Raw genomic sequence first — 12,283 nt, forward strand, 5'->3', positions numbered from 1 at the left:
AAGAGGTGACAGGCTATAGAAGTTCTTACTGTCCTTGTTTTATATTTCTAGCTAGCTAGCTAGCTTTCTCAATTTACTTTTCCTCCCTTATTAATCTTTTGATCAGTCTTTGCTGTTTTCTATTTTCTGCCCAATCTTCTGACCAAAATGTAACGGTACAATTTTATGCCGTTACATTTTGAAACTTAATGAAAACTATATGATGTATAACCATTTTTATAATATTTTAGTTAACCATAGGTTATGGGTCCACTCCTTATAACTTTTGTTTCTCAATGGCATGTATCTAATATGTGTATTTGAAATATCCCTTAAATGTTTGCCACTGCACCTCCGTTGACTCCTGTTACTTGGATAACAATCCAGAATTCATTACCTTTTGAGTTTCTGCTTTGTTTGCTGCCTAGCTCCTTATAGTGACAATGCAGAAGTTCCTTCATTCCCCCGTTTACGTTGTTGGTACATACGTGGACCACAACGACTGGGTCCTCCCCTTCCCACCATAATTTCCTGTCAAGCCCTGAGTAGACGTTCTGAACCTTGGCAATGGGCAGACAATGAAGCCTTCCAGACACTTGCTCTTTTTCAGTAGAGATCAGTGTCAATTCTCCTTATCGAACTTTTCCCTGATATCACAGTGTCGATTTTTGCCCTCCGAATTAGGATACTTTCCTTTACAATAGTGCCATGGTCAGTTTGCTCATTTACTCTGCAACTCCTACATCTGGACAAGTTGATAAAAATACTCAAAGCTGTTGGTCAATTGCAAAGCCTGTGGTTCCTATGCTCCTCTCCTGGTCTCCTTACCTGCCTTCACTGCAGCCAAACTCCTTTGTTCCTGATAATTGAGCAAAACAAAAGATCCTATGCCTCCTGGTGCAAAACATCCAGATAATGATCCCCCTCCCTGTTGTGTTGCACCATCTGCAACATGGCCTCAAGCTTATTGAATCTGAGCTGAAGTTCCTTGAGCTGCAAACATTTATTGCAGATGTGCCTACCTGAACCTTATTGACATCCAAGAGATTCCAACTGCTGTAGCCATGGCACATCACTGCTTCTGCCATCCTTACTGGATTATAATTTTTTAAAAAATTATTTATTAATAATTATGTCCTTCAAATATATGAAAAATGGTACTAACCTTTGTGACAGTGCCTTTGCTACTTTGCACTTTAGAAATTTAGCTGATACTCGCCAAACAACTAACTCCTTTTCCTTCTAGTAGAGGAACAAGTAATTCTTAGAGTGAAAAAAATGGAAGCAGCAAAGAAGCACTTTCTTACCCTAATTCCCTTGCTCATCAGCTCCTAGACTGAGATGCAAGTATTTATGTGTTCTGAGCTAGCTTAGCACCAGGTACAAGAAACCAGTATAAGGTAATTTCTTAAATGAGCTAACTTCAGCTGCACACCTTTTGAGACTGAGATATTTCTGCTTAAGCCTGGATGAAATTTAGAATTTAAACATTAAATTTCAGTAGGAAATAATTAAGTGTACGAGTCCAACTCCTAATGTTCTGTTCAGTCATACTGTACCTTATTAATTTGCAATATTAATGTATGGTCGTACAGTGAACACAATTTTACCTTTGATTTAATGGGTCAGTTTGAGCACACTATGAAATGTGTCGTATATTTTAACAGTAGTCTCAGAGAGGAGCTCTCAAGACCAAATAATTAATGTAACTTCTCTGTAGTTTAAAACGGGCAATGGTGTTAATTTACCAAAGAAACATTTTCACTTTTATTCAGATTATTATCGATCATGAAACTATCCTGATCCTGGGAGGCTGTGGAGGACCCAATGCAGTGAGTACCTAATATCCCTTTGCTGTATTGAGGCATTTTCTCTCTGCTTACCACCCTGAGAGCTTGGGTGAGGAATGTGATGAAGTTTACAAAGATTGCTATGTAAAAATTTGGAAAATAGCCTTTAAGAAAAATGACTTAATGCTTTCAAGCATTTTCTGCTTTTAATAAGCAGATAAGCAAATTCTGAATGGGTCAATACTACTTGAGTAATTGAGACATTGAGACTATTGCCACATAATTTAAAGTCATACTACTAATGCTGATTTTAAGTTTAGTTTTAAGAGCAGCAATATTTAAACCATATTTTAAAAATCGCATGGTAATATAAATTTTGCCAAAAATAAGCACCAGCGGAATGGAGTCAGTGATCCTAATAGTACTGTACATTTTGGAAGGCCGTCAACTAAATTACAAATCTAGTGGTCCCAGCATTACACTTAATCACTTCCAGTTCTACATTTTCTGCATTTAATGCATGGCAGTGTAAGAGCTTATTGATGGCTTAATTCAGGTTCTATTGGGCTTTGTAGGAAATTAGAAAATCAACATGTTTTGAATAAACTACTGTATTGTCCCCTATGTAAGATTCATATATATAACTGTACGCGTTCAACTTTTGTATATGTAAGAGACACATCTCAGTTACATGAAAGAACGGTAGCCTATTTAAAATGTTACACTTCAGCACTTCATGGAAATAAATCTCAATTTGGTAGACTTCTCCCAGCTATAGTAAATTGGGCTGAGGATTGTTTGTGCTGTGTGTTAATTAGTAGCTGATTGGGACCAGCCTATTAAATAATCATGTCAGCATGCTTTCTCTGTATATATTAAAACTTGTTGAATTACTGTTTTGAAACAGCTGTTTAAGGATGCCTGGTTGCTACACATGAACAGCACACCTTGGACATGGCAACAGCTAAAAGTGGAGAATGAGGAGCATGGGGCACCAGAGCTATGGTGTCATCCAGCCTGTAGGGTAAGTCTTCACAAGTTTTGAAGTTAAACATGGAAATGTCGTGACTTAACTTGTTAATCTCATGACTAACTGAGAATAGACTAAAAACTTTCTGGGTTTGCTGTATGTTGATTTAGCTGAATTTCGCTGGGCTGATTGATTGGTACAGTTGACTGCCCTTCTGAGTTAAAAATAACACACTGCCCTTCTGAGTTAAAATAACACACAAACAGGCTCTTGGGTAATGTACTGAAGAATAACTGACATCTGCTGCTGTGCTACAGCCAGATATTAGCATCATAAGCAGAGGATGGAAATGTTGTGTATTAAAAAATGAAACAGAATAAAAAGGTTAGTATTTGAATTTCTGTTGGCTTGATTAGGGCCTTGTGGCTTAGTCCATGAAACCCACTTTTGATTCCCGCCTTGGGCGACTATCAGTGTGGAGTTTGCACATTCTCCCTGTATCTGTTTGGGTTTCCTCTGGGTGCTCCAGTTTCCTCCCACATTCCAAAGATGCATAGATCAGGTGAATTGGCCATGCCAAATTGCCCATAGTGTTAGATGCATTAGTCAAGGATAAATATAGGGTAGGGGAATGAGTCTGGGTGCGTTCTCTTCGGAGTGTCAGTGTGAACTTGTTGGGGCGAAGGACCTGTTTCCATACTGTAAGGAATCTAACCTAATCTAAAAAAAAGCATAGAGTTTCTCTGGCTCTTATTTTTTATTTCAGATCTCATGCATCTGCAGTATTTTGCTTTTACTTTACCCATCTATCATTGTTCCTTTTAAGAGATTAGAGATTGACTTATCCCTTAATGAAAATCTCATCACATCTGACTGAGGTCAATCTCTATACTCAAATTAATGCACCCAACAATTAAAATCATATTTTCTTTCCATAAATAAAGTTATTCTGATAGTTCTGGATTGAGGAGAGTCAGTACGTTTTACAGGTTGGTCAATTGGTAGTACTTCGCTATCCATTAAACCAGGGTACTAGTAAAACCACAGCTTAGATTGTTTCTTTATTTCCTCGGAGTAATTTGTTTTCTCTTGCATTGTTTCTTTTTATAATTCACAATTTGGTCCATGAGTTTGATATTAGAGAACTAGCTCTTTGCTGTTTGCTGTGCTAGTGATGCATTGGACACAGCTTTTATTGAATGAAATTCTTAAATTGTCAAGTGCTGAAGTACCAGTTGCAGTGTTGGAAGCTGGAGACATGATTCTAAGCTGAGGGAAATTGAACTAAAATAAAGTTCACAATTAGTGTTAAATTATATCCATTATAATGAATATGGATTCCTTTGAGAAGATTGCACTGATTAAAATAACATAAGGAATCAATTAAATACTTTCACCCAGCACAGTGAAAATTGATTTAATTGAATACACTACCACCCAGCACCAAGCCGGCAGAGGACAGCAAGGTGCTTATACAAGAAAGGGATTCAGATAATTTTCAGAAAATTAAACTGATTCTCAGAAGAAATGGCCTTCCTCCAGCTTATTTGTTTTGTATAATCCTTCATTTCAGTAAGGCAGAGCAGATTGTTATATTCATGTGAAAAAAAAAGTTGTTTGATAGGTAGTCTTAAAGTACTACTAATGATTGTGGTTAACTAAGCTTTCTGATTTAATTTCTAGGTTGGACAGTGTGTGGTAGTGTTCAGCCAAGCACCCAGTGGTCGAGCCCCTCTCAGTCCCAGCTTACATTCTCGCCCATCTCCTATCAGTGCCACACCACCAGCTCTTGGTGCAGAAATGAGAGAACATCGATCACAGTCCCCAGTACGAAGTACCGATGAAGTTCCATGCGTAAATGGACGCTGGGGTACATTGCGGCCAAGGACGCATAGGCCACCAACATCTGGTTCTCGGGAAGGCAGTCTATCTCCAGCCAAAGGAGAAAGGTCACCAGTTTTAAATGGTGGAACATTATCCCCAGGATCCTTAGCTGGCTCTTTGGACAGTCCAGTGCAGCCAGGATCCCCTGTCACATCAGCCGTGGTGGAGGGTTATGATCTTCGAGGACTTCCACATGTCACTAGGCAAAGCACACCAGTAGAACAGAAAGTAGATTCAGGATTGGATCCATATAGGTCTCAGGACTCTGTAAATTGGGACTTAAAAGCCTCTTCCAGCAGCAACCTTGGAGAAGATGGGAATAGGACAAGTCCAGGAACTGAGATTAATGTTGAGAATGCTCCAGAGCAGACAAATGGAATTCACACACCACCTCACGTGGCGAGTGCTCCTCCAGGCCCAGTATCACCAGGAGCACTCCGAAGAGGGCTGGAGGCTGTGAAGGAATTCTTGCCACAAAGTTCAGCATCTGTTGTTTCAGCGAGCGGAAGTACAGCTCCTTTATCTGTAATGCCAGGAAACCCTGGTCAAAGTTCCAACAGTACTGATGTACCACTTCGCTCTGCACCTGCCCAGGCAGATGGACATACACTGCCACCAATTGCACGCCGGTTAGGCCACCACCCACCTCAGTCTCTCAATGTAGGAAAACCCTTGTACCAGAGCATGAACTGCAAACCAATGCAAATGTATGTGTTGGATATAAAGGATGCAAAAGAAAAGGGAAAAGTCAGTTGGAAAGTATTCAACAGTGGCTCAGTTGTAGGCCCACCAGAAACCAGCCTCCACACAGTGGTGCAAGGTCGGGGAGAGTTGATCATTTTTGGGGGGCTGATGGACAAGAAACAGAATGTGAAGTACTATCCAAAAACCAATGCATTGTATTTTGTGCGAGCTAAGAGATAATGCAACACCTCAAGGTATTTCACATTACCTGATGCACACCCATAAGCTGTGAATTCAAAAAAACATTTATCTGTAAAACTACTCTGGCAATGGCTTAAAGTTTGCTTGTCAAAAACACAAATTTTACTCCATTCCAGTGAGTTTGTTACATTCGGACTGATCGGTCTTAATTTGATTCTCGCTATGTTCTCAAAAGCTTCTGCTGCCTTCAATACTGACAGGAAAGGAAATAGCGTCTGAATATTTCCACCATTGCAGTAACTCGTATGTGGTATGCTACAGGTTAGCAAATGTGCTTTAGCTAGGTGAGATCTTACTATAAACAAAAGCAAGTGCATTGATAATGGCACAATGGGTTTGCAGGAGTCTGCGATGCCTTGTTTGAAGTTGCAGCTTATCTTTAGGAGCTAATGCCCACTTTGTTGAAATGGGGTATTTTGCGATTCAATATTTTGGTCGCAACCTTCACTCTGCTCAGTGATAAATTCTTTATCAGATCAGCTAACTGACATAAACCAAACACTCCAAAAATTGCACATGCTGACTCCAAAGCCAGTTGAGTTAAAGCATATGTTCTGGTCAATGAAAGGTACCATATAGAGTTTAACCTCTTTCTTTCCTGCAGTTTATTAACTAATTTATTTTTAAAGAGAAACATAGCAGCTAATGTATTGAGAAAGAGAAATATAGGTGTGGAAAGAATTGGTACTTTTCTCAGAACCTGTCCCATTGTGGATTTGGACTCGCTGCTGGGGCATGTCTGAGTGGTTGTGGAATGGGCACTCCTCCCTCAGTCTACTGCCCATCTGTAATGGGGAGTGCTCAGTACATGTATCTCACTGCAGAAGGAGAATTTAAGAAATCAATGAACTTGTCATATTCTTGGTGGGGGGCAAGTAACCAAGGAATGTTGATGTTTCTAGAGTTGGTCTAATGGCTTAGTGTAGAGATGCTCGAGATACAAGCCCATAACTGCCTCAAGTCTTTGTTGCCCAGGTGGTAAAGTCAAATTGAATCAATCCAAATGAAGAGAACCTATTTGTTGATGCGTACAGGCTAACTCTGGTAGTGATCAGTTGGATTGTATTTCAGCAACCTTGTGCTATATTAAATTCTGTCCTATGTCTGAATTGGAAATCTGACTCGCATTTTAGGCCAGGCACAGTTGGCAGCTGGTCTTAATTTATACTTTATTGGATATATCAAGGAGCTAGTTGATACAGCTGTCTCGATTTAATTAAGAATAGCACACATCCCACTGACTTCAGTTATCTATTTTTTATGGCAAAGGGAATTTGTTAGGAGACATTTGAAGGTTTTATCTTTATTTTCTGGTATTTTTGCTTTATGACATTGATATTTTTCTGCCTGTTCCTGCCAATTAAACTCATTTAATTGATGCCTTTTGTTTGTCGATTACGTAGAGGTGTCCAGCGAACCATAAACATTTTAAATTAAATACATTTTCTTCGCATTTCTTGTAATGATAAATTTATCGTTTGACTTGGAGTTTACCCATGGACGTTGTCTCACCTTGATTTCAAGGCTAAGATCAGAATGAAGTTGCTGAGAAAAATGGCTACCAAGCTGCAGTCTTGCAATTGAAAAATTTTCCTGAACAATTTATCTTGATAATCCGTTATTTTTGTGCTCAGTTTTTCAGTCTTGCAGAAGACAGTATAATTTGCTGATATTTTGTTGTGAGCACCAGCTCGCTCCAGTGATGCCTTTGTGTTTACTCATCTCTGTTGTGCCAAGGGGAGGTGATGAGCTCTGCAGTTTCCTGCACCCTCAGATCCCAGTATCATATATGGTTCCCTGGGTAACTGCCACGGAGAGACTAATAAAGGGAAACAAAACCACAGGACAGAAAGTTAATCGACATCTAAATTAATCTTTTCAGTTATTTTGTAGCTGCCAAGATAGTCTTAGCTCAGAATATTTCTTTGTCCTGTTTCTCACTCAGCAGTAAGAAGAGAACTAATAGCATTGAACTCCAGCTTTGGCTATATTCAGCATTAAGCAGGCTGTGATTTAAGCCCATAGGCACAATGAGCAGGAGCTGTGGTTAATGCTGAAAGTTTAAGGGAGGCAGGTGTGAACAGATTCCACAAATTGAGTGTCAGTGTCCTGGAAAATGGGGCAGCTTTGTGGTGTAATATGCTGCTTTGTACCATAAGTTACTTAATTGTTCACATCTAACAAATTGATGATTACAAAGAATGGAGAATTTGCAGAAATATAGCCCAAGTGCAGTAGAAAGGAAAATTTGCACCTTTCAAAACACATGGCAGTAGATACTGGCCCCAGACAATAGTTTTCCTTGCATTTCACCAACTTGTAACTATCACATTGGAACTTAGGAAGTCATCCTGAATTTTGTTGGATGGTTGAATTTTTTTTAATCTACTAATATGTATCCATGTGGCCAATTAAAATTTACCTAAACACTGGAAAATAGAGGACCTACTTCTCTGGCAGTAATGGATATACATGGCAGTGAATGGGTGCAACAAATGTATTTAAACTGACTCCATCAGCTGTCTTTGTAAATGCAGTGGTTTGGACTTCTGCAATAAAGTATATCTTTAATAGGTGTAACATTTTATATGATGTGATCACAGTCTGGCTGATTTTTATGCTATTTTGGTTTCCCTACAGATGCTAGATCCTTAACAATGCAGCTTGGTGGGTTAAATTGTTGACCGTTGCCCCTCGAACCAGAGAAGAATGCATTCCTTGAGCACATATGGAAGTCACGCTGGAGCAAAATGAGTTTGTCATGGGGCTCTGAATGAATACTGTGATTTTGGACTCTTAGATTCAGTTGAGTGTATGCAGTGGTGTACTGCTACCTAGGGCTTACAAATGTGTTGAAGGCAGTAACGGGGCTTTAAGCTGCACACATATGGTCCCTTTGCCAGACCTGCTGCTTTGATCTATTTTCTACAGGTTTCAGTTAACATAAGGATGAACTAAAATGCTGCTCAAATTTCGAATCAAGTAAATGTAACTGGTGAAAAACTTTTTGATGTGCTCCAGGCATATAACGAGATTGTTGGGCATGTAGGTAATTATCTGGTGTATCCTTTTCCCACCACCGTTCATTGAATTCATGCCCTGATTTGATGAGGTTTGTGGTGCAGATGTATTTTGTATTTGTGATTTTTCTCCAAGTAAAACCACAGCTGTGGTGCTATTTATGTCAGCCTCTTTCCTAATCACTTAAGCGTACTATTGATTCACAATATCACAGTGACATTAAATTCTATGCAATATTTTCATCCCCAAAACTTAGCTATTCAGATCTGGTTCCAGTTTATCCTTCCACTGTTCTTAAAGTTTTGTTTCTATCCTACCTGGATTATTGCAGTCACTGTGTCAGTTTTCTGTCTAGTTTCCTGAGGGAAAAGGTAAGCATAGTCTCTTTGCATTTGACATTGCTCAAAAGATAACAAGTCTGGTGGTGGGTGTTTAGAAACAGTCAACCTTCTGTACCTGACTTGGTAATTTAATATCTAAAGCATCTCGATCCATCCTACTCAAGGATTTTGTTGATTGACCAGCTAATCTCACTAAGTGACTTAATGGGGTGAATCTTTATGGAACTTTGGATTATTGCCACTGATGCTCAGCAAACTTAAATGGACAGAGTAAGTCTGAACAAAATAGTGGGAAGCTCACCAGTAATCCACATTTGAGAGTTGTGAGCTTTTAGCTCATTATGTACCAACAGGTATCCCTGTATATACTTGAAAGTCCTTAAAGCTTTTGCTCTGCCAATGTGTGCCTAAGTTCTTAATCAGTAGATGAAGTGTGTTTCTATGGGAAAAGTGTTTTGGTTAAATACAGTCATTCTACAAGTGTAACCTACTTCAAAGTCTAAAATATAATATGTTTCTCTGTGGCAGATATCTGATTGTCCAGTACTTTTATTGGCATTCTTGTTACAGAAACATGGCCATTTGTCTTTGTCCTAAAATGTCTGGATGGCCTGATTTCAAAATGGTAAAAATGCATGACTGTTGAACCAATTATATTTAATAGAATACCCACATTTTGGCTGTGTCTTCTCCTTAGCTGCTAGCATCAGATCTGATGATTTCACATATTCAGCTGTTGCAGAACTTGTACAGAGAGTTTCAAACACAAAAGTGTGACACATGAAGTCTGTAAACTCTTTGTTCATTGCTTATTTATAGTCTCAGCAAATATTCTGTCTATTGATTTATTTAAGAGAAATTAAGGGCAAGTTTGTTCCCTTCTGCCAGTTTCTGTCAGAGTATATTTTCACATGGTGTGGATTTATTTTACTGCAGTTTTTACTTTTCTGTCCCTTAGTCTTGTACTTAAAAGATGAAAAAGTGAATCAATTTCCATACTGACCATCTAGCTAACAGGTCATGTCAGTTCAGATCCTATTTTCCTAGGATCAAAAGAATGTTAAATTTTCATTACTACATTCAGGATCTGGATTCTCTGGTGTTGTCAACTTCATTCATTTTTGTGTTGAGAGGTGCTTGCTTGGAATAGCTAAACCTATTTCATAAAAGGCTTTCACAGTCATCAGATTTTGGGAAGACTAACTTCATATTAAGTTTTAAGGTTGAAGTGATTGAGAGATACACAGGCTCAATCTTCCTCCACATTTATTGCAAAACGTACAGTTTAGTATTCAAAAAAAAGTAACAAATTGCACTTAAATTGCTCAGAAATTACTGTAAGACTTCATATCAGGAAGAAAAATGCTTTTGAAATTCAGTTGTAATGTAAGGAAAGATAATTTGCACAGAACAAAGTCCCATAATTTTGTAATTGAGCCAAGTCACCAGTTACTTTTTGTGGTTATTCAGGGATGAATGTTGGTCTGAACACTGAGAAATGTCGCCTTGGAATAGTGCTGTGGAATCTTTACAATGCACTTAAAAAGGCAGACCTGGTCTTGTAGCCCTGCTAGAGTATGCATTACTGCATACTGCAGCACAGTGGTTAGCACTGTTGCCTCAGCGCCAGAGACCCGGGTTCAATTCTGCCTCAGGCGACTCTCTGTGTGGAGTTTGCACATTCTCCCCATGACTGCATGGGTTTCCTCCGGGTGTTCCGGTTTCCTCCAACAATCTAAAAATGTGCAGGTTAGGTGAATTGGCCATGCTAAATTGCCCGTAGTGTTAGGTGAAGACGTAAATGTAGTGGAATGGGTCTGGGTGGATTGCGCGTTGGTGGGTCGGTGTGGACTTGTTGGGCCGAAGGGCCTGTTTCCACACTGTAAGTAATCTAATCTAATCTCCCAAGTAAAAACAAAACCTATTTTATTCTGCTTAAGTGACAGGCTTAGAATGTTCAGTGTGCTGGGATCTGAGACCGTGCATTTTGTTTATTGTTGTTATGTACTTTGTGCTTCAGAGGGGTTTATGCAGTGTTAGCAATGATAAAATTCTGGGGAATGGAAATATAATTTCAAACGTTCCTTCCTGTTTGTATTTATTTCTGGATTGCCAAACAGTTGGGTGGTTCCTGGTAGCAACAAGTTGTTAACTCTTCAGTATGAACGAAGGAAATTTGTTTTGCGTTCAATTTTCTCACATCCTTGGAGGCTTTTGTCTTGTCTATACTAAATGACTTTTTTTCTTGCTCAGAGCTGCAGCTGGCTATTTGAGTAGAAAGTCTGCACTTCCTATGGGCAAACTACTGCTTCATTTTCCTTGTAGAACGTATGTGTATGTGAATTGTAAAATTAATCTGAAGGAGGGAATCTGGGATTGCAGCAAACTGAGCCAGAGCAGGTTTCTGACTAAGCGAGGTCATGAGGCTTGATTCACAAACAGTCTGCTGCTACCACCTACAGAAATATAAAGATACAAACTTTTTTTTCCTGCAGCAGTGGGAAATCTTATACAATACTAGATTTTTTAACTGTACTACTGCTGCAATCTCTGACTCTTTTTGTTTTCCTAGCTGCTTCATTTACATCTAGCAATATCTTAAATGCTGAAACAAGAGCAAGGCGCTCCAGATTCTGAAAATCTGAAATACAGTAATTGATGGAAATGCTTGGCAAATCTGCAGCATCTGTAGAGAGAAGCAGAATTAACTATTCAGGTTCATGACTTTTCATCATAATGCTGTCTACTTTTTTTTCCCAGTAGTTTAATTAGTTTGCCGAGCTTGAGATTCCCTCCTCTTTGCCCCTTCCCCTCCCTCCACAACTCCACACATTGGCGGACACTAGAGCAAAGCCTAGGTAGAAGCCTGACACATGGATTATTTTTTACAAAATGGCATACATTTTAAAACAACAACTGATGTTGTATACTCTTGTATTAAGATTCCAAATTTGAAATCTGAGTTTTTTCAGTGGAAGGAGAAAATTGAAAAATTATCTGAACAATTTATAACAACAATTTCATGAGATCACTGGAGTTTTGTAGACCATGCTTTTATTCTGAAAATTACTGTTGTCGTGAATGCAGATAATTGAACCAGTTTTGGGAAGTTGTACTTAAACCAGGTTTCTCCCCATAAGAATAACTTCTGTTTATATCAGAACCTTCTGCTCTAATACAGTGGTCTTGTGTGAACTCTGCACAGCATTCCTACACAGATGCAACAATAGTTTGTTAATGGGCTGAGCAGGTGTGTTGCCTGAGTCCATGATTTAGAGTGCAATGGAGGTGTTTTGTAAAACTGAACCAACCTTTAATAAAAAAATACATTGTTTAAAGAAAGAATGGAATTC

The 12,283-nt window shown here is 38.9% G+C and overlaps 1 protein-coding gene across 2 annotated transcripts in view; it reads left to right on the forward strand.

Moving 5' to 3' along the window:
- fbxo42 (F-box protein 42) overlaps window positions 1–12,260 on the forward strand; it is a 47,894-nt gene extending 35,634 nt beyond the window's left edge. The window contains exons 8-11 of one of the 2 annotated variants that reach the window (XM_072586545.1): window positions 1,755–1,811; window positions 2,677–2,793; window positions 4,423–5,561; window positions 8,209–12,260. In XM_072586545.1, the coding sequence (XP_072442646.1) occupies window positions 1,755–1,811; window positions 2,677–2,793; window positions 4,423–5,547 (1,299 nt within the window). In that variant the 3' untranslated portion in view covers window positions 5,548–5,561; window positions 8,209–12,260. Of the gene's footprint in view, window positions 1–1,754; window positions 1,812–2,676; window positions 2,794–4,422; window positions 8,156–8,208 lie in introns of those variants that run through there. The other variant, XM_072586544.1, reaches the window with a different exon arrangement.
- The last annotated feature ends 23 nt before the right edge of the window (window positions 12,261–12,283 follow it).

This window comes from Chiloscyllium punctatum, chromosome 16 (genome assembly GCF_047496795.1).
Source record: "Chiloscyllium punctatum isolate Juve2018m chromosome 16, sChiPun1.3, whole genome shotgun sequence".
NCBI lineage: Eukaryota > Metazoa > Chordata > Chondrichthyes > Orectolobiformes > Hemiscylliidae > Chiloscyllium > Chiloscyllium punctatum.